At 55.5% G+C, this 21402-nt stretch overlaps 9 protein-coding genes across 9 annotated transcripts; all 9 read right to left on the bottom strand.

The window, feature by feature from the left end:
• Positions 1 to 562: 562 nt before the first annotated feature.
• On the bottom strand, positions 563 to 1717 carry LINJ_14_0090 (conserved hypothetical protein; the record flags this gene model as incomplete). The annotated part of the gene is made up of 1 exon (XM_001464155.1): positions 563 to 1717. The coding sequence occupies one exon, from the start codon at positions 1715 to 1717 to the stop codon at positions 563 to 565; it is 1155 nt and encodes a 384-aa protein (XP_001464192.1).
• Positions 1718 to 2335: 618 nt separating this feature from the next.
• Positions 2336 to 3172, bottom strand: LINJ_14_0080 (conserved hypothetical protein; the record flags this gene model as incomplete). The annotated part of the gene is made up of 1 exon (XM_001464154.1): positions 2336 to 3172. One exon carries the CDS (start codon positions 3170 to 3172, stop codon positions 2336 to 2338), a length of 837 nt encoding a protein of 278 aa, XP_001464191.1.
• A 1030-nt stretch (positions 3173 to 4202) lies between these two features.
• LINJ_14_0070 (hypothetical protein, unknown function) lies at positions 4203 to 5042 on the bottom strand (the record flags this gene model as incomplete). The annotated part of the gene is made up of 1 exon (XM_001464153.1): positions 4203 to 5042. The coding sequence occupies one exon, from the start codon at positions 5040 to 5042 to the stop codon at positions 4203 to 4205; it is 840 nt and encodes a 279-aa protein (XP_001464190.1).
• A 668-nt stretch (positions 5043 to 5710) lies between these two features.
• On the bottom strand, positions 5711 to 6286 carry LINJ_14_0060 (conserved hypothetical protein; the record flags this gene model as incomplete). The annotated part of the gene is made up of 1 exon (XM_001464152.1): positions 5711 to 6286. The coding sequence occupies one exon, from the start codon at positions 6284 to 6286 to the stop codon at positions 5711 to 5713; it is 576 nt and encodes a 191-aa protein (XP_001464189.1).
• Positions 6287 to 6830: 544 nt separating this feature from the next.
• Positions 6831 to 9029, bottom strand: LINJ_14_0050 (conserved hypothetical protein; the record flags this gene model as incomplete). Its single annotated transcript, XM_001464151.1, has 1 exon — positions 6831 to 9029. The coding sequence occupies one exon, from the start codon at positions 9027 to 9029 to the stop codon at positions 6831 to 6833; it is 2199 nt and encodes a 732-aa protein (XP_001464188.1).
• Positions 9030 to 10371: 1342 nt separating this feature from the next.
• LINJ_14_0040 (putative j-binding protein) lies at positions 10372 to 13440 on the bottom strand (the record flags this gene model as incomplete). The annotated part of the gene is made up of 1 exon (XM_001464150.1): positions 10372 to 13440. The coding sequence occupies one exon, from the start codon at positions 13438 to 13440 to the stop codon at positions 10372 to 10374; it is 3069 nt and encodes a 1022-aa protein (XP_001464187.1).
• An 875-nt stretch (positions 13441 to 14315) lies between these two features.
• Positions 14316 to 15128, bottom strand: LINJ_14_0030 (conserved hypothetical protein; the record flags this gene model as incomplete). Its single annotated transcript, XM_001464149.1, has 1 exon — positions 14316 to 15128. One exon carries the CDS (start codon positions 15126 to 15128, stop codon positions 14316 to 14318), a length of 813 nt encoding a protein of 270 aa, XP_001464186.1.
• Positions 15129 to 15632: 504 nt separating this feature from the next.
• On the bottom strand, positions 15633 to 18776 carry LINJ_14_0020 (putative phosphatidylinositol 3-kinase 2; the record flags this gene model as incomplete). The annotated part of the gene is made up of 1 exon (XM_001464148.2): positions 15633 to 18776. One exon carries the CDS (start codon positions 18774 to 18776, stop codon positions 15633 to 15635), a length of 3144 nt encoding a protein of 1047 aa, XP_001464185.1.
• Positions 18777 to 19236: 460 nt separating this feature from the next.
• On the bottom strand, positions 19237 to 20160 carry LINJ_14_0010 (putative exosome complex exonuclease; the record flags this gene model as incomplete). The annotated part of the gene is made up of 1 exon (XM_001464147.1): positions 19237 to 20160. One exon carries the CDS (start codon positions 20158 to 20160, stop codon positions 19237 to 19239), a length of 924 nt encoding a protein of 307 aa, XP_001464184.1.
• Positions 20161 to 21402: the final 1242 nt, after the last annotated feature.

Raw genomic sequence — 21402 nt, 5'->3', positions numbered from 1 at the left:
GCACACTCACACCAGGCGTGTGCGTGTGAGCGAACATGAACACGAGAGCAGTAAAGGAGAGAGAGAGAGAGGTGAGGAGCCGAACATAAGTATATACATACATATGCATACATCTATACATAAATGCATATATATATATATATATTCTCGAATGCATAACATGAGGCTGCTTCTCTCGTGTGTGTGTGTGTGTGTGTGTGCGGGTGTAGCTAGTCGTCGCCATCGTTATCCCTGCTCTCTTTCCATGAGGTTTCACAGGATACATGACCGCACGTGTTTGACTGTTAAGTGATTGGTGTGTTCGGTTGTGCCGGTGATCTCTCTCTTTGTTGTTGTCTGCTCTCTTCTCGTGAGAGAAAAAGGAAGGCTACTTACATCAAGAAGGTACCTGTGTGCCCTCTGCATCTCCTGCGGCCCTCCATCGCCATAAGTCTTCCATATCGCCTGCTCTGAGGCAGTCTCACGCATACTTGTAGCTACAACCGTTGCGATCTAGTTGTCACCTCTACGTCCCCCCCGAGTACACGCGACTGAGAAAATCGAGCCGGCGTAACATATCCGCTCACTGTGGCTGCTTGCTGCGCTCGTACGCTTCAAAGCTAAGGTCGAGATCGAGGTGCACCGTGGTGTGCTGCAGGCGCATCTCTCGCAAACGAAGACATGCTTCATCAATCTGCCGCCGGATCGCATCACTGTCAGCGGAGATGGCGGCGGTAGGGATGGATGGTGAGTAGAGGGCTGACGCATCGCGATCACCAGCACCGCTGCTCTTGACACTCCCGGTGGGATCTTCTAACGTCTGAGGCGATGGGGACAGCGGCTTGTGTGGGGGCACCGGCATCGCGTCATAGAGGCTGCTGGACAGCAATGGGTTCGTGTTGGGCGACGACGCACGAGGCAGAGTCGTCGTCCTCTCCTGTGGAGCGCTGGACTGCGATCGCCCACGATTCGCGCGCCGCGCTCTCTCCTTCGTGGACATTACCGGCACTGTGGTGGCGAGGTTATCCTCCTCCACGTCGCTGTGACTCACCTCCGACTGCACCGCCGTGGTGCGCTGCGTGGCGCTGAAGATTTCGAAATCATCCGCGATATCCTTTCGCTTCAGGGCGTTCAGCGTGATTTTGGTCCTTCGCAGTTGGGAGATCTTGGAGGAGACCGCGGCGGCGGTGGTGTCGGAAGTAACTGCAGTGGCGGCTTCGGGTAGAGGAACCCCCGGTCTCAACGGCCGCCGTCTGTGAGCTACGGTGGGCACCGCAGGGCCAGAATTCTGCATCTTGGGCTTGCCCTTGCGTCCATTCGAGGCTGCCGCCTTGCCAGGAGGGGCCTCAGTTGCTCCATCGCACTTTCGCTCCACCCCATCGCGCAGCAGCTCCAGCGCCTTGTCCTTCATCATTGTTAGTCTAAGAAAAGCTTCGTTGGCGCTCGGGTTTGGGTTCTTGTCGGGATGCGCGCATACGGCCAGGCGTTGAAACGACTTCTGCACATTCTCCGCAGAGTCGCGAAGGAGCACTTCTGGCGGCACGAGAGGATCTAGAAGCGCTTCGCAGATGTCGCGATGGCGATGCGGCAGCGGCACCCCTTGCGGGTTGAGGAGCACACGGCAGATGCGTGCCATGCGACTGTACCTGGTTGGGTTCAGCTTTTCTAATGAGTTGTACAGGGACGAGGCGTTGGCGACGTCGCCGTTGCTCAGGAAACTTCCTGCAAGTCGGTCCATGTTTCCTTCTACTGCTGCAAACACACGCAACGCGTGCTGCTCTAATGCAGAGTGGCGTCACTCCCCCCCCCCCCATCACACACCTGAAGGCGATGAGACCGCAAGCGACGCGCAGAGACGACGTTTACACAAGGGAAACCGCATGCGGGGGTAAGGAGCAAGCGCGGGCTGAAGCGCGTGACAGGAGTAGGAGAGAGGCGAGAGGAAGGGAAGGAGGAGGAAGAGCAGCACTTCTTCGGCGCCTGCTGGAGAATGCTCATAGACAGTCGGCATTCAAAGCCTCTCGGTGTTGTTGCATGAGATCGTGAAGACGAGGTGCGGGCTCAGCGGGACCCCCTCACCTATTTCTGTCTTTGCCACTACTTCCTGCACACAAACTTGCGTGTCTGTTCAACTTTAGCGACAAAAACTACGTAGCGAAGCACGATCCGCAGCTGGAACTGTGAGACAACAGTACCGCTCCAACACACACACCCACACACAGCGACATACAAAAAACAACATGAGCGTCGAGAAATCGGCTCACAGTGGGCGTATGCGCATGTCCAACGACTGCAGAAAGGAAGCGCACACACACGAAAGAAAAAGGATGGTGCATCCGTTGCACTCATCGGTGTGTCAGAACCACCGCCCTGTGCGGTCGAACTGCTTGCGAAGGTCGGCGGCGTCTTGTGAGTCTTTGCCGTAGCGGGTGCCGTCCTTCTTGAGCACCCCCACAACGATGAAGGGGTGGGTGTTGGGCGCCTTGACACCGTCTCCGAGTCTCACCTCAAACACCGGGTACTCCATCATCGTCTCCCAGTCATACTCCTTGCTCGCGCGCTGGCGGAACTCGCAGCGGTACGTGATTTGAAGCCAGTCCTCTTGCGACATCTGCCCCATGTAGCATGTCACCAGGTCGAATGAGTCCACCTCCATCTCGTACGTGCTCTTCGCTCCTTGCTGCTTCAACGACCTCCAGCTCTTCTTGGCAAAGTCCTCGTTCATGCGTCCCTTGATCTCTTTAAGGATTCGGTCCGCCTCTCCGTGCGTCGTGATGCGCTGCAGCGTTTTGAAGCAGTCCGGGCTCTTCTCATGGGAGAGCGTCTTGAACTGGATGAACAGCTCCTTCAGCTGTACAGGGTCGAAGTCCGGGCGACGGTCCATCAGCTTGCGCATGGTCACGAAGCGCCGGAGCGCCTTCTTCACTCCTCCGACGGAGGTGTAGCGGATGGGCGTGATGTCGGGGTCCATGATGCAGTCCATAGAGGCAAACCGCATCTGTTTCATCCACTGCTCTTTGTCAAAGTCGTATTCAGTGCGCTTCTGCGAGGCGGTCTGGCTATCAATCTCCCACCGCGTCTGCACGCTGCGATTCATGTTCACAGAGCATTTCTGCACACCAAATAACGGTGGCGTAGGCAATCCTGCCCTCTGCGTCGTCTGACGCACTGGCACCACGAATTGACGAAGCATGGTGGTGGTGCGCGTCAAGCGGTACATGAGTGCGGACCGACTACTTGCGTCTGCTCCTGCTCCTTGTGGACACGCGCGTGCGCGCACAGAGCAGGCGAAAGGGGGGGGGCGCTGCGCTCCTTTGGAACCAGTGAGAGAGAGAGGCATGGAGGAAAAAGAGAGAGAGCTGGAAAGAGCTGCGGCGGTGCGCGGTGCTGGTGGCCGTGGACATAGAAGCGAGCGAGTCACTGCAGCTGTCGCATGTGAACGTTGTTGTTGCTGTTCCATTTACTCAGCGCTGGTGTCCAAGTTCACTTGAATGACAACACCCTCGAGGGTGAAGGGGTACACTAGAGCCTTCTTACCAGGGAGCCGTTCTGGTGCGTTATTTTTTACTGAACAGCCATGCGCCGCTCAGAAAGATCAATAAAGAGGGGAAGCAGGCTCAATAATGAAAACAAGGTGAAAATGCAGCCAACAAGAGGCTCGACTAAAACAACTTTGCTGCTCAGCCTGCGAATTTTCTGCCACGCAACACGAATTCGAATCCGCTCTACCGGGCCCGCCACAGGCCCCCATCGCGTGGTGCAAAGCAGCACGCCGTAGGCACATGCGTTACAGCTGTGCACCGACCCAGACATCCCAGCTCGGGCTCTGCACCAAACTCCATCCGTCCCCAACCTCGCAGGTTGCCGCACAGGCGCTCCCCCGTTCTGCCGGTCGCCACCTGGTGAATCCCCCTCGGGGTGGCTCAGGCTCCCCACCACCGGTAGGCATTGAGGGTCAGGTGGGGTGTGCTCGACTCACACTGACGCTCCGCCTACCATATGGATGGCGCAAGCGCGTTCTGACCTCCCCATCCTACGTCGTGGGCGCCAGAGCCTGTCACGACCAGAAGCGGCTCGGCATCGGGCAGGGCTAGAGGGTGGGGTGCTGGATCGTGAGATGCCACATACGGGGGTGTCTCCCCCTTGTCATCAGGGCTTCCCACAGCGACTCGAATAAATCAGAAAGAAGAGGAGGGTACCAGCGAGGGTGGCACGGAGCGTGATTAGCCACATTCCTTTCTCGGAAAGAACACTTGTATCAAGTTTGCAAAGAAGCTAGCACGACCGCGGCTGCGCGGGGCGGCGCCATTCATGTACTCACGATGCAACAATCCCATGCGAATCAGGCGGAGGTTGTGCAGCAGGTACCCGGCAAGAACGAGACTGAGAAGCACGGTGGTGGCGAGGCCGACAGTGAAGAGGATGTACAGAACCAAGTTTCCCTTCGGAGGCACAACGACGACAAAGTACCCGAGACACGCAGAGGTGAAGGCGCTGCAGACGGCGGTACTAAAGAGAAAGAGAAGAAAGTAGCGCCTATTGAGCTCACCGATGCAGCACCCGAGAAGACGGCAGTGATGATCAAATAGTGCAACGCAGTTGTTGCAGCGCCTACAGTGGCCTGACTGCGAGGGGCGGTAGATGTGACACGTCATGCAATAGGGGAGAGTCGTGCAGTAGTCCTTCGCGGCGGAGCTGCTCAGCGAGGGGGGAAAGTTGTTTTTGGGAAGAATACCTGGGTTTGTGAGTGATGTGCACAAGAGAAGCGTTGCAGACACCACTGCCAGAAGCGCGACAATGATATCAGGCAACTGCATCATCCACCGGTTGGGCAGGATGTTCGGGGAAGTGTAGCGGAGCGATCCCCAGAGCAGCGTAAACAGTAGCGTGCCACCTGCCAGGGTGAGCAGGACGAGTATCCAGTGGGATGCATCCGGGGACCACAGCAGCTTTCCCTTGCAGAACGGACGCAGATGCCCATACGGCGGCACCTCCGCAGATCTTCCGACGGTGATCATGCCTGCCTCTTCATCTTCGGAAGAGACCACTTCGAAGTCACTCATGAGGAGTAAAGGAGGTCGGTGGTGGTGGGCACCTGCACGCTGATGAGAGTTCAATGCGTCTCCGCGAAAAAAGAAAAACAGTAACAATGCGCTAGGGGGGGGGGATAAATCAGCAGATAATTCTACAGGTGCCGTGAGTGGCCCCGAGAAGGACTTCGGCACACAGCGTGGCGCGTTCGCGTATGAAGAGCGAAAAAAAAAAGGCCCGCGGGAAGTACCTCTCGTTTCATTCGCACCTTTACAGGAAAAACAAAACGCAGAAGTTGCAGGTGTGGCGGTCGAGACGGCAAAGACGGGGGAGAGGAGGGATATAGATGACAACGACAGGCGCAATCGAGTTTTGCGAAAGAGAACAGCAGCGCTTCAGGTGTCGCCTCCAAAAAAAGGCCTTTAAGACGGGAGAGCGAGCTCGACATTCTAGCAGAAATGTGCCTCTGTTGCAGTCATTCTGCAAGATCGACGGGAGAGGTCATTTCCGTTCGGTTGTGCGTGTCTGTTTACTTTAAAGAGAGCGAGGGAGTTCTGTTGTACAAGACTGTGAGGAGGCTGAGGGGTACGAAGCAATGGCAGGTGACATCCTTCCACCCACCGCACACACACGCACACTCGCGCGCATGCAACATGAGCCGCCCATATACACGATATGCAAAGGGGCCAAGATACCATCGCTACTGAAGGCCACCGAAAACTGCCTCGATCCCTCTGAGCACGTCCCCTGCTCCGATACCATTCCACGAGTCTACCTCAACAACGTCGACATTTGCCGGTGCTTCCACCTCGTCTAGGAAGAAGCTCCGCACTTCCTCTGCCGTGACGGCGTTTACGCTGGCGCATTTCTGCACGGCGATGAGCGTCGGCCATCCTGCGCAGGGTGCATGGCGGCCCTGCGTGAGATAACGAAACATGGTGGAAGCCAACGGCAGCTGGTGAGGAGCCACTCCATCGACGACGTAGATCAGAAGAAACGATGTGTCACCGCTGCCGCCGTCCCTGGCCTTTCGAGACTCAATAAAGCTCTCCCAGGTGTTCACCAGAGATCCTCCCAGCTCCCGCACCTCGACCGTGACCTTCCCTTTGCCAGCGGGGGAGCGGATACTGAGCTCCGTCACTTCCTGCCCCGTCGTCGGCGTACAGGCAGTCGGCACCGTGCGCACAAGCCCCTGAGTGAGATACTCCAGCTGGTGGACGAGGTCTGTCTTTCCACAGCTTTCCGTCCCCAAGACGTAGGCGACGCTTGATGGCATTGCTACCGAACGAGGGAAGGCGAAGTGATGCGCGTTTCCCCTTCACACATGAGCGAAGCAACTACACACTCACACGCTGCAAGCGCCTCAAAATATTATCTTCTTATTCGTTTGTAGAATGCCGCAGATCTGAGGGAAGCAGGGCAAACATCGATGGCTCTGTATCGTGCCTGCCAACCTCCAAGCGCGACTTTCTGGTGTGCGCTGTTCGACCAAATGCAAATAAGGAGTAGGAGGATGGAGAGAGGGCATGGAAGATGCTGGGAGCGGGTCAGAAGGGAGAGTGGGGCGGGCAGCGAGGGGGGGGTGCCTCGAAAGGTACACAGGGAGCGTGTAGGAAGAATATAAAGGGCGACTTCAAAATGTAAGGCAGCTCTTGGTCCTTGGAGCCAAGGGATAGAAAAAAGTGTAGGCACAGAGCCAAACGATGAGCCCTATTCTACAAAGTGCAAGACGCCAACGAAGGAAAGAAAGGCGGAGAGCACACCAACGCGATGCCTTCAGGGCAGCAGCGACAAATCACCCTAGAAGGAGAGGTGCAGGATCACAGAGAGTGTTTCGCGCGCAACAGCTGACGTTGATACTCTCTTCGCCTGTCTACGCCATCTGCTTCTTCTCGGAGACGCGCTGCCGTGGTGCGCAACGCGGTAAGACGGGGAGAGGGCACACTGCGCTGTCCAGCTGCCGCGGGGGTCGACGCACACACAGCTGTGCGCAGTGATCGAGGCACAACAGCTGCCGTCTCCTGCGCTGAAGACGTCTTTTTCGTTTTCCCTCGCTGCTCCAATGACGCAGCGACTACGTCGGTTCTCGGTGCAACAATGACGGGTGACGGAGCCACAGGGACCTCTGTCAAGGGGCGCGCAGAAGTAACTAGTGCTGGCAAGGCACAGGTGACAAGCCTGCCTTCGTCGTCAAGGGAAAAGCACTCTGCAGCTGACCGAGAATCGCTCGGGGCGTCGTCGTCCACCATCGTCAGCTCCCCTACCCGCAGGACGTCGAATCTTGCTTCATCTCCTGTGTCGGGGTGCAGCGCCTGCAACTGCAATGCCAGACTGGCCAAGAGCTCATTCTCCAGAACGGTGATGTTTTCCACGGTGTCGATGCTGGTGCTTGGTGGAGACGGTGTCGGCGCAGCTCCCGCGCGGCGACGTTTGTATGCCCTTACACGCTCGGCTGCTGCATTTTGCGCCTTGCTGAGGTTGCTGGCCCCAGCCCCATACTGGCCATTCACGTACTCTTGCGCACTGTCCAACATGATTTTGATGTCGTTTGACGCAGTGTCGAGCGCTTCTATAAGCTCGAATATTGCTCCAGGAGACCCGTGCAGCACGATAGAGCTGCTCTGCGAGATCACCGACTCCTCTAGCGCCATCTTCACAAAGCACTCGCAAAAGTAGCGGGCTTGGCCTGCGCGCAGAGGCTCGGGGGCTCTTTTCCTGTTCGAATGCACGACTACGGTTCCGGCCACGACGAGAATGCCCGTGCTAGGCGCTCGCTTCGAGGCTACGATCGTGTCATCCGCACAGTACACCCGCACCTGCAGCGCTCGAGCGACGGCAGCGATGGCCGCCTCGGAGACGCCAGCGAAGCAAGGGCATGTACGCAGCGCGGATGCTGGCGTGAACCGGCGCGTTTTGTCGGCCAAGAGTTGCGTAGCTGCTTGCGCGCAGCGGAGCTGTGTTTCAGCGCTGCACAGGGTAAGCAGCGCGGCGGTGGGGATGCACCACATCTCACAGTACGTAGCCGCCTCCGCCCGCAGCTTCTGATCGTAGTAGTCCGGAAAGCGGCACGGCACAAACGTCTCCAGCCCGACGGCAGTCGACACTTTAGATATAATCGTCGATGAGCAGTTTTTGCAGTCTTCGATGAGTACCTTGCCGAGGCTGAGGAAAAAGACTTTGTCCGAGTTCGCCACATCCTCACAGATGGCGTCGAATTGCAGAAACACGAACGGCCTCAGCTGGAGACGCAGGGCTCTCAGATCTCTTAGCGGAAGGCTTTGCAGGACCGGATTCGCCGAGGCTAGGGAGTGCACGGATGGCATCTCACCCAACTGCGTCATGGCACGTTGAGCAACGGTGCGCGCGACATCGATAACATCGCTTCGCAGCGGGCCGGGCAAACACTGAACTTCTCTCAAGAAAAGCGAAAAGGGAAAGCTCAGCATAACTGTGTCTGTCTGACATCGCAGCGAGCGCCGCCTTCCACCACCGAGCAGCAGCCTCTCGGCATCGACAAAGTGACCGGCATGGTATGTCGCCAGCGATTCCTTGATGCGCTCTTGGGTGGGGGTGAGAGAAGGCAGTGCCGCCTTCGCTGAATCCTCCAGAAAGTGAGCAGGCAGTACCACTGGGCCAGTCTTCGGTGCGTTTGGCGGCAGGTGCAGAAGCTCACCAGCGCACTCGCGAAGCTCGCTCTTCGCCGGCACTTGAGCGACTTTGCCGGCGATCACCCAGAATACACGCGCTGCTTGCGGTGGCTCGCATGCAAAGCCGATGCATGTCCCCTTTCTGTGAACCACCATCACTCCGTGTGACAGCCACGTCTGCAGTGCTGAGTCTGGCCATTTCGCAAAAATCGGAAGCTGCTTGAGAGCGTCTATGCTGGGTGCATGATACAGCGACGCCTCACGTGCCACATCGGCTTTCGCTCGGCATCGCGAGATGTAAAGCGCGACAACGGGGCCGAGCAGCCGCTGCAGCACGTGGAGGCTCTTAGCCTGCCGCACGCCTCGCTTCATAACAGTGGCAGGCACCAGGCGTGGCGAGCAATCCCTAAAGAGCTTCGCGCAGGTCGGCGAGGATGCATACACAGCATTATGTCTGCAGACAAGGCATCCGTGGGGGTTAGAGATGAGGGGCAAAGAAAGAGAGGTGATTAGGTGAGTGGGGAGGTGATGGCCACCGAGACATTTTCCTTCAGGTAGCCGTCTTTACAGAAAAGTCATGCAAACAGTGGTACCTCACTCTTTTATTGTTGTTGCTCACTTCACTCCCCGCGCGCAAACGCACGTGAGGCCAATCAGGAGGAAGACGAGCTGTCATGAAAATCGCCGCGTGAGTGCTCTGAACTCCCTTTCCGACACACGCACACACCCACACATACGTGGTTGACCGTATGCGCGGCTCTACGCTGTTTTTTCATTGTGTGCTTTTTTTTGGCTCCATCCGGACATACGCGCGCAAGCGCACACGCACAGGCTGGCGACTGGCTCATTAAGACAACACGAAACAGAGAGGGAGAGAGAGAGAAAAGGGAGAGTATATATATATATATATATGACAAAGGGGGAAGGAGTTCACTAAACAAATCGAAGGAACCCACACAACACACCCATTTGTCATCTACCAAACAGTAGGTAAAAGATGCACAGAAACATAGCCGAACACACACACACACACACACACACACACACAAACTATGTGCTCTCGAGACTTCAACCGGAAAAAGCGCCGTGGATTGGGCCCTACGCGCACCGTAATCACTGCCTAACGGCCCATAAACAGAAAAACAAATAGAACATTCAACAGAAAAAGGATCATTAGTAGCACCGAGCAGAGTGCAAAGCAGAATTAAACGACGCCCAATGCTGACGAGGAGTTCGACGATCGCCACAAAAAGCGAACTCACCCCTTACACACACAAAAAAAACGATGCCCGAGCTGTGGCGTATGTCAATCCTCACAACACATACCTACACCTTTTCCCCACGCCCTTCTATACCGATTAATAAGCCATATGTGAGCAGCCTGTGACAGCAGCGTTTCGGAAAAACTGCTTACGCGCGTGAGAATGAGTGCACTGTATGATTATTCTCTCCTTGGCCAGACGCACACAGACACACACACACACACACACACACACACACACACACGCACACACACACACACACACACACACATGCATACAAGAAAGAGAACAACGGCCAAAAAGAAAAGAAGGAATACGAGAGCAGGCGAGGAGGTACAAGATGAGGCATAATCAAAGGCACGTACAAGAAAAACAAGAAAAGAGAGTAACCAACAGAACGTCCGCATGGATTCGACGCCGCAGAGACGCCGAGCCCTTGTCGCCTGATGCACTCATTCGCTTTCGCGAACGCTCTCCTGGTAGCGATAAACGTTCAACAACGCCCGAGAATCTCCAGCAAGAGAGGTCGTTTTCAGTTTTGCCCAAAAGATTCGCCTTTCTTCATCCTTCTCGTTCGCTGCGCAATCCTCCAGCTCGTCGGGCAACGCCTGCCGACTGGTGCGCTCATGGAGGATGCACTTGAAGAGGGCAATCTTTCGTGTCTGTGAGCGCAGCACGAACTTGTTTTCGGTTGCCGAGATAAGGCGATACACGGTCACTGGCTTCCGTTGATTTCGCCTGTACGCGCGCGCGATGGCTTGTGCGTCCACCTGCGGGTTCCACCACGAGTCGAACAGAACAACGTGATTCGCCGCCGTGAAGTCGAGACCGTAGGCGGCGATCTTTGTTGATAACACCAGCACAATGAGGTCTTTGTTCTCGCTGAACTCCTGCATGGCGCGGCGGCGGCGGTCTTGTGAGTCTCGGCCGCGAACGGTAAATGTGCAGACCCGCAGCGCCGTCAGGGTGCGATGAATTAGGTCCTGCGAACCCACGTAGAGAGAGAAAATGATGAGCTTCTCCTTGCGGGCTTGCACGCGCAGCACAATATCGACGAGCACCCGCATCTTGCCGCTCAAGTCGATGAAGGCGTCGAGTTGCTCGTTCTCGACCAACTGGACATACTGCTCCAGTCGCATGGTATCAATCTCCTCCAGTTGGGACACTCGCGGCCGCGACGTATTCGACTGCGCACGCACTGTCCACCCGCTTACCATCGATTGGTAGCTGTCGGAGATGAAGGCCAGGTAGCAAGCGGGGTGCGTGGAGAGGTGATGCGGTCGGTGCTCCGTGGCTTTAAGGGCTGTCATGGCCGTCTCCGTGAGGCCCAGCTTCTCCTCATACTCCCGCTGCACGTCGGAGGAGCCGCAAATCAACAGGTAATCGTGCAGCGGTGGCAGGTCGTTTTCCATTTCACGAAACACGAACCCACGCATCCAGTCCTGAATGTACTCCTGCGCCATCACTGCATTGTAGAAGGCCCCATCGTCGCCTTCGACGAACTGGTTGATGTCATTCGCGAGCTCCTGGAAGCGCTTCGGCGGCAGTACCCTGCTGACGCCTTTGTTCACCCACCCCACTAGCCGGTAGAGTTCGCTGGCGTCGTTTTGCAAAGGCGTGCCGGATAGCACGATGCGGAGGTTGCACCGTAGGCGATCGAGGGACTCCGTCAATTTATTCCCCTTCGCAGCCACTCGGTGGCCCTCGTCCACGATCATGAGCAAGGGCGTAAAGCGCTTGAAACGTCGCAGAAACCCTGCCAGGTACTCGCCGTTGATGACGAAGATGTGACCCAACTTGGGTTTCTCGTTGTTCCTCTGACGCTCGTACTCGAGAAGCTGCTGCTCGAACTCCAACGAGTTGAGCCCGTCGGAGGCGACGAAGTGCGGAAAATGGAGCCCGTGCATGCCCCACTTGTTTTTCTCGTCCACCCAGTGACTGATGATCGGTTTTGGCGTGAGGATGAGTATGTCGGCCTGCGGTGCAAGATGCAGCTGTGAGAAGCACAACGTGAGTGCAACAAGCGTTTTGCCCAGTCCCATCGTCATTGCCACCACGCACCCACTCTGCTTCTCCGTACGCTCCACAATGAAGCCGAGGGCAGCAAGCTGCACGGGCGCCAAATGGCTCGCCAGGCGGGTCGGCACAAACAGCGGTGGCAGGCTGCTGTCGGCTCCGTTGATGTTCACCGTCGTGTTGCGAACCTCTGTGTTGAGCAGTTGCAGGAGAATGAGCCGATTCAGGTGCTTACGTCGCTCCATCTCGCACACAGAGGACATTAGTCCAGTGCGCAGGTAGCACACAACGCTGGTTCGCTGCCAGTGAATTTCCGGGTTTACCACCTCCGTGTTGCCGTGCTCCAGAGACGTGTCGAAAAGAAGAACGTCGCCGACTTTGAGCTGGAACGCCTTCTTGAGCCTTTTGATGGCGAGATGGCATCCCTCAAACTCGCCGTTGATCACTGAGAGAACCCCCAAGCCGCTCCGGAAGTCACCCTTGTCGGTGTGCACGGCGGTGCGGAAGTTTCTATTAACAGTGATGGTGCTGAAGACTGTTCCGCACAGCTGGTACTGTGACGGGATGGCCACCCTCTGCAGATGATGGTGCATTGGAGCCAACTGACTGTACAGCTTGTCGAGATGCTTCAGCAACGGCTCGCTCTGGGCTAAGAGCCCCCAATTCCTGCGGCTGTATTCCGTCTCTCTGCACTTGTGTTGGGTAGGATTCGTAAGGTAGTCGTAGTAGCCTACGATCCCGGTGTCTGGTGGCAGTCCACCGTTCGTGGGTGCCCGCAGATTCTTTTTTGTCGCCGCCGGCTCCAGGACCGCTGCGGCTGCGCGGCACGTGTCCTCTGGTACCCCTCCCGGAATGTACACCGCAACGACGCGCTGCCCCTCCCCTTCGCGGTCGTAGTAGATGGACGCTTTTGTCACCAGCTCAAACCCGTCCAGTGTCAAGTACTCTGCCTGAAAGCTGTGCACCGCGTCCACTGTCTCCTCGCCGGTGAGATCCTCCATGGTGTCTTCAGCGTCCTTGTCGACCTCCTCCACTGCGCCTTTCTGAAACAGCGCCGACGGCGCAACGCCGCTGAAGAGAGACGGCTGCTCCGTCTCCGAGGCGCCACCACTACTGGTTGCGATGGACATAGCCGTGGCACGCTCGGCTGCAAGCTTCTCCGCGTCTGACTCTGCATGAAGGCGCAGCTGCTCTGGCACCGGCGACTCGGAGTCGTCTGGCGCCACTGGGGTGCCGCGGGCAATGAGGCGGAGATGCTTGCAAATTTCCTTTATGGGGGAAATGTGAAGAAAAGGACTCTTGTCTTGCAGCGGCAAAACGTCTGCGTCGGGCGCCTGGACATAATAGGAGCAGAACTGGAGTATCCGGCTCACGTAGTCGGCAGGGTGAAATAGTGCCCTCTGATGGCGTATGCTGTACGTGAATAGTGGGTATTCTCGCATATACAAGCTGTTGCGCATTTCCGCCTTCTCGTACTCGTTCGCTGAGGTGTACCGTTCACACATCTGAAGCAGCTCGTCATCGTATAGCGGAATAGCAGGGAGGATGGTGTACCCACCGCGAGGGATTCCCGCAATGCGCAGCTGACGACGCTGTGTTTCGCTTGTAATCGTCTCCAAATCGCCAATGCTCGGCGAAGTGAATACGACCGCGATTTCGCCGGACGATTGCACGATATCTAGTATCGACTCCAGCTCAGAACTGGTGCTCACCCGCGTCAGCCCATTTAACATGACACCTTTCCCTTCAGTTGCTGTGAAAGAGAGAGGAGGGGGAAGAGAGGGGAGAGTGACGGATGCAACGCCACCACCACTATGACTCCGCTTGATGCCAGTGCTCAAATCACCTGGCGTATGCTTGCAAACGAGTGAGAACGGCGAAATATGTGACGAAATAAGAGAAGAAATGCGTCAGTGCTGAGCATGCATAGTGCAGCCTTTTGTTTTTCGAGGACAGGGCAGTTAGAAGGTGGCGTAAACCGTGCAGAGACACAGCGTATCAGGGAACCAAGACACACGCCACAAAGAGAAGTAGCACAATGCCGAACGCAGCAGTACCATACATCACTGCAGTCCATCCCCCTCCCCGACGAAGGGTATGAGAGGCAGCAGTTATTTCCAGCGCCTTGTCTCTGAACATCCGCAAATACCTGGCGGCAGCAAAAAGTGGCGACAGATTGTTTCTTTGTACTGCTCTTCGGCTACTAAGCAACCTCGAAAGAACGATTAGGCTGCCGCCGCAGGTAACGAGCAAAAGGCGGAATGGAACGAAGTCAAATTGTTATGTGAGAACACCTAGAGCGAGAGCTACGGAGGTCGGTGGTAAGAGAAAAGGAACAGAGAGTGTTGAAGGGGCGAGGGGGGAGGACGGCGCAGCAAACTTAAAGTGAGTGAGAGGACACACTGCCCGTCAGTGTTTCTCTCTCTAGAGAGGATGTGAACGTGGTCTCGTCACCCATTTTCACCAGAAAGGATGTGTCGAAGTTGATTTGTGCGCTGCCGTCCGGAGTGCGAAACACATCCTTGTGCATCTCGTTAAACGACTGCTGAGCATCTGGTTGCTGCTTCGTGCCAACAGTGTCGTCGAAGAGTGTAGACGATGTCTGCCAAGACTGTGACGGCCTCGAAGCCGGTTCGCCGTGCTCTGTGTAGCTTCCCCAGGGGGTCTGAGGAGGCAGTACCCTTCGAAGAACCGCGCCACGCATGGTGTCGTTTGGGGCCTCCGCCTTAAAGCTGGACTGCTCCTCTGCTGCCTCCGCTTTTCGCTTTCTGGGCTTCTCCTTGCGCTCTCCCTCAACGTTTGACGGGGCGTCGGTAAGGTAGTGGATGCCGCGCTTTACGGAGTGCCACAGCATTGGGCTGACTTGAACAAATATGAGAATGGCCATAAAGTTCGCAGCGATGAAGCTCATTACGCCAGCCTTGTGCTTGTGCCAGCCGTTGTTGATCCTACGCCTCCATGCGTTCAGCGTCGATTCCTCTGTGCTACCATTCCCTTTCCCGCCTGATACACTACTACCGCGAGCGGCTCTCGTGCCCGCCCTCTCAAACGCAGAGTACGCGCTTTGTTTCGCTTTCTGAAACGTCGGGTGAGCCGCCACGCGCTGCCCCACGTTCCTTACGGCCTGCTGGAACTGTGGATGACGAGCAATGTAGGCGAACAGCCGCCGCTGCAGCGGACCCCACGCGACCATCTCCTATTTACTTGTGTGTACGTGCCTGCTCGCGGGTATGGTTTTACTGATGCTGGCAACGTGACGCTTGAGTGAACGGAAGTGGAAGCGCAGGTCGACCGCACGTGTAGAAGCACAGGAAGGCGGAGGCACAGAGAAAGAGTACACGGTGTCGGGAGGGGTGCCTAAGACGCCCTAAAAAAAAAACAGATGCACATCTGTGTGTGCGCGAGCGGTCGTTCCGGTCTACATCGTAAGCGCACGAATTTCACTGCGCTCTCCGCCCCGCCGGCTGCACAGTCCCACCACCACACGAATGAAAGCTCGAAGTAAGCCTCTGATCAAGAAGATAATCAAGAAGAACCCAGCGACTGTTCCAGGTCAAATGGTGCGCATCTTGTGTGTTCTCTCTTTTTTTTGTGTCTCTCAGCGGAAAAAGAAACACACGCAAATATCAGCAGCCCGAAAGGGGCTGATTCTATCAAAGAAAAGAAACAGTCATGTCTCGAGTACATGACCACGGCATCAGTGCACCATAATATGGATGTAGTCGTTCAGCAGTGTGCGAAAATTGCCCAGTGCGTCGTTGATGAGGCCTTTGTAGTGATCGGAGGCTTCCTCATCGGTTCGGTTAAGAAGAAGTACTGTGCGCAGCCACTCGATATCTTCCAGGGTTTGTAGCTCCGGTATGCCCGTAGAGAGCATCAGCATAAAGAGCATCATAAGTGCGCTGCTGTGCCGCCGCAGCGCGTTGTACGCTCGGCATGCTACGTCCACAAAGTACTTAAAGATCGGGCTACTTGACCCACCCATCGCATACAGGTACATGGGAGTAAAAATGAAAGGCGCTGTCTCACGCTTGATGCCGAACTTCGTCTTGAAGTTGCCCAGAAAGTGGCCAAAATCGATGTGAAAGAGGGTGCCATCCTGGCGGAGCATGATGTTATCATTATGTCTGTCACCGATGCCCAGGACGTAGGTGGCCACCGTGTAGCCGGCGACACTAAGCACGAAATTCCACAGACACCGCTCCACTTCACCTCGGTCATGGTTGAACTGACGTAACCAATTTATGATCGGGTCAACGTTGAACGCAGCCTGTGCCCCACCCTCGCGTCTCGTGATGTTGGCGATCGTGTCACTGTTCAACACCACTTCGATCATGCCAACGCCTTCTCCGGTAGAGATGCAACCGTATGGGATGAGGTGAAGGTCCAGACCGGACGCTTTCCACAGGCTGTCCATGAACTCCAGCAGCTGCAGAGTAAGCAGGTCTTGCCTGAGGTCGTCGCCAGACTTGAATATGATGAAAAAGTGCTCGTCTTGATCGAGATGATTTCGAAAAGCAAGCCATAGCGGGAACTTCTTCGACTCCATGACCTTGCACTCATCGATATCGACCGCGCAGCACTCCACTGAGGGGTTCAGAGCGAGAGTAAAGCGGTGAGGAAATCGCACCTTAGCGAGACTCGCGCGCAGACACTTGACACGATCTTTCTTCGGCGCCCGTTGCACCCTCAGTGCACACTTCAGCAGCTCGTTGCAAACGTACACTTGCCGCACGTAGTCCAACCGGTGCGGAGATCGCTTGATCAGTTCCTCCAAAAGGAGTCCGTGTCGCTCGCAAATGGTCAGATTCTTGACTTCGGCAGCTAGATACCAAAAAACGTAGTGGCCAATTATGTGGTTCGAGCGAAGCGACCGCCTAAGGAGAAAACGCGCCAAGGCAGAGTAGTGATACGGCTCGTACTTGAGTACCTGCACGAGTTGCAGAATACAACCGCGCAGCTCATAGTCCGACATTTTATCAATGTACTCCACCGCCTGCTCACGAACCGCCAAGTCAGCATAATGCGCGTCAAGCAGCTCCAGCGCATCGAACGCAGCCAGCGGGGACCATCGGCGCAAAAGGCAGTGTGCCTCGTACACATCGAACGGCATCAGCCAGTTCACCGCACTCATCACCTTGGCCATCGCCTTTGGTTGGCCTAGGAGCATCTCCCTGTACTTCCACAGAATAGTCTTGTCGTCACTCGAGAGGTGCACCAGGGGATCGTACATCAGCACCCGCTTCAGCTGGCGCAGTTGTTCTACTTCGTTGTTGATCAGATAGCTGCTCAGGGCGGCCTCACGGTCAGCAAAGTTTCGTCGAGCATCCTCCTCTTTTCTCTTTGGAGGTCGACCACTGGGGAAAAAAACAGGCTTGTCGAAACACGGGAACTCCACCTCAAACGTGCACGCGTTGGAATCGGGGTTGATAGAGTTCAAGCCAATCGGGTTCGCGCGGGTCTTGCCCTCCCATAGATAGATGCGCCACATACCCATCCGCATTTTTGCAGCGTAATCGAAAAGCTGCGTGGCGGCCGTACCCAAGAAAAAAACCGAGTGACCCTGATCGTCGGTTTTCTTCGTGTTCACTTCCACAGCGGCAATCACCTCCTCTGCAGTGGCTGCCCGAGCACCGACGATTCTGTCGGTCGAGGAAGCCACCAGCGTAAAACACAGCTTTAGCTCTCTTGGCACATTCGACAGATCGATGCTGAAGGTCACCGTTCCCCCGTCCTTCCAGTACACTCTTGCAGCTAAGCTGTGGCTGTTCTTTGCATTCTCGCACAGCTGCCAGTCAGTGATTTGGGGTTCGCAGCAACGCCAGGTGCCAACATACGCCTCCACAAGAACTGCAAAGTACAGGCTCGAAGAGTCGCGCACGTTTTCATCCTTCATGCGCGACGCGGAGATGGCAAGCTTTTCAAAACCGCCGACAATCCTGATAGAGAGCTTGCTGGTCAGGTCCCACAAACAGATTTCAGAGGTACTGGACTTCGACGCATCTGCGTCAGAAGGACTTGCAAGGGTCCGAGACGGGTAGGACGGGCGAAACAGTGGTACTGCGAAAAGGGTCGCTTCTTTAGGCTCCACAACCAAATCTATCTCAGCCCGCTTGCTCACACAGTGACGAATGTAACGATAATTTATCAGAGGCTGCGAACCGTAAATGTACTCGTTTCGCCCCTTAACACGGAAGACAAAGATGAGCGGCGTATCATCAGTTTTTTCCCTCATGCTTGCAAACTCCCGTGCGCTGCTCATCGTGAGCCGGATGGCGTCATCGGCGGCAGTGTCGAATGGAAACCTTCGCCTCGTAGAGCATCTGGACCCTGCACTATCTAAATACCACAGACGCATCGAAATGCTGCCATCTCCCGTCTCCGCATTCCTCGGGCACATCTGCATCAGAAGATCCATTTGTGCCTTTTGAAGAGGAGGTACAGAAAACACCTGCGGCAGGCTGCGCGTCGCGAGGCGCTCTGGCACCGATGGATGGACAGACTGAAAAGCCTTCCATTCATTCAGGTACGCTCTGCTGATTGCGCGCCGAAACTCGCAAACTTCATCGCAGCTACTGTTCCATCTGCGCTGCGGACCCACAATATACTCGACAGCTGCACAAATATCCTCAGAGCAGGTAACACACTCATCACTCCCAAAGACGAGCAAGCGCAAATGATCACTGAGCTCCGAGACGCTGTGGAGGTTCCGTCGGTTGAAATCATCGATCTCCCTCTCTGTCAGAGTCCTTGAGAGCTCTTCTTGCTGAAGTTCCTCGTCGATGTTCACCTGAAACCTATCCCACTGCTTGGGCACCCGTAGTCGTACACGTAACGACATCCAACGAGACACAACAGTGAAAAGTCCCCTCTAGACATATTCGAAAGGATGTTGGCTTCAGTCGTGTTTGACGGAAACGAGAGGCGGAAGTAGAACAGTACTGCACAGACAGGAATTCACAGCGAACTAGCCAGCCGCCGTGAGCGCGTAAACCCGCAAAAGAATGCTTGCGGAAAACAGATGAGAATCCAAGCGGGTGGTAGAGAATTCTCGGCATACAGAATAAAATCATAGGCCAGCACACCGTCTAGCCGGTATGCTTCAACAGGTTTAAAGTTCGACACATTGTCACTTGAGGATTTAAATAGTCAGATTCATTTTCTTTCGTATTCCTCTAAGTAAGTCAGGTAGTCACACGCTACGAAATACTTCGATTACCCCACTCAGAGCAAGAATCGAATTAGTGCCACAAAAAACAACACTGCTTTTCAAAGAAAAAAAAAAGTACACGTGATCGCCTCTACACCAGCGTTCGCGCGGAAGCACCGCCGCCAGCAGGGCGACGGTGTTGCAATCCCACCATATCAGCAACGCGTGCCACAAGTGCATCTCTGTGCTTTGAAAGCGAAACATCAAACACCGACAAACCTGCCTCTAATGACGCCGCAACACTGGCCTCTATCGATGCTGGGTGAATCTGGACTTGCGCCGCTCCTAGTGCTTTGATGCAGTTTGCAACACGCGCCACGTTTTGACGTGCGTCAGTGGCGTGCTCCGTCTCCTCCGCGTCGCTAGCAGAGGGTTGCAACGAGCAAATCCATATGTTACCATTCATGCCGATGATCAACTGCGTGCGGTAGTTCGCAAGTTCTGCAAACTGGTGCTTTGCGCGTTTCACCAAAGAGGGACGAACAGTCACCAAAATACCCGGTCCCGACAGCAGACCATATTTCTCCGCTGCGCGTGTGTGCAGTGACATCACACCATCGGGAGAGATGCGTTGAACCTCTGCCGCAACCAGATCATCTTGGTCGAAGATCTGGCGCATCCCGAGCTCGTCACCGCGGCCTCGACGCCGCAGTATGCCTCCAGGCTCCGTTACGCTTGAAAGCAGCATAATCGCGGTTTGAGTTGAGTTCACATCAACTTGCCACTTGTTTCCTGAAACTTCCAAGATGCGCCCGACTACAACATCCCCGATTTCCGGTTGGTACCGCGGCACCAGACCCTTCACCGAAATCACGCGTTCGGTCACCTCTATGTGCCCACTGATAGCAGCCACGATTTCGCCAGCTCCTTCGTGGAGCAAAGCCACGTCACTGGGATTATTCCCCGCAAAGGTGTTAAATCCACGAAGATACACTTCTTCGGAGCTCGTGCTCAGCTTCTGATCCGCATCGCCTCCACAGATGGAGTCACCCACAATCACAACGCTGGATGACATGATGGCAAAGCAGCCTATCACTGCCAGTAAAAGGCACGCCACGTCGACTACTTTTGCCAAGGCTTGTGAAAGTTCCGGGGAAAACAAAATTTTGGGATAAAGAGAGAGTGGCTATGCAGCATTTCGAAAACAAGAATCATTGTCTCTGCAAATGAGTTGAAGCAACTCACGAGGGCAACACCACTCACACTCGAGCATACACCGACAACTCGAAAAGTGGACGGGTGCGCTACGAAGCACTAGATCGGTATTCTTCTGGAGAAGCACATTCAATTTCGGTACAAGCGCACACGACAATTCCAGAGAAGCGGCACTCTTTGTGTCAGACGTGAAAAGCGAGCCGAAAGAGGCTGCGCTCTTTTCAACTCTGTCCGCGAGCAGAAATTTGATCCACGGATGTTTCCAGGAAGCGAACGGTACGCAACACTTTCTTCACAACGGAAAGTGGAGCCACTCCCAATACAAGCTGAGAACAACAAGCGCGGCGCTGATAAGGCTGCTTCCCTTGCTGACTCTGCCTCCCTGGTGATCTTCGAGCGGCCTGAGATCACAACAGGGCGGAGTGAAAGAGATGGGGGGGGTAGGGAAACAAAAGGCTCTGCTGCGAGAGAGCTATTCACAAACTCACGTGGTTTGATTGCCAGTGGCTCCACATTTTGAGTGCGGGCCCTGTTGCCGCATCGAGGGCAAGCCTTCAAAACAGCCGCATCTCACATTGGCCATACGCGGTTTTCTGCAGAGCCAAGCTCGCCTGGCGTCGCTCACGTCTCATCAGCTGGAAGTGTCTGCCGTTCCCTTTCGTGATGGCGAATTCTGGGTTCCACGTTCTGCCGAAGTTATGAACCAGGTCACACACAAACAGCGCTAGCAGACTTTATGAGCAGCCATGAGCTTGTGATCGCTGTTCGTAAACCATGCTATTCTGCAAGTCGGTTCCCTTCTTTAGAGGCTTTCGACGCTCACCACACCACTCCGTCACGGAAAACAGGCAGTGCACGCGCATGATGCCAGGTCATAACAACTGTGGTCGCGCTGCCCTACGTGTATGAAAGAATTCCTTCTGCTATGCAATGCGTATCGACCTCGTCTGTGTTTGCCCTTGCCCCTGGCAAGCCCTTGCATTTGACGCGCCTATTGCATAGCGACGTCTTCTTTTAGACTAACCCAGAACTACCCCCCCCCCCCCCCCCAGTTCTCGTCTCTTCGTGCACCGGGGGGGTTGTTGAAATCAGGACAATGACG

The sequence above is a fragment of the Leishmania infantum genome, chromosome 14 (assembly GCF_000002875.2).
Source record: "Leishmania infantum JPCM5 genome chromosome 14".
NCBI lineage: Eukaryota > Euglenozoa > Kinetoplastea > Trypanosomatida > Trypanosomatidae > Leishmania > Leishmania infantum.
The sequence above is the reverse complement of the archived record's forward strand: the minus strand, read 5'-3'. Positions and strand labels throughout refer to the sequence as shown.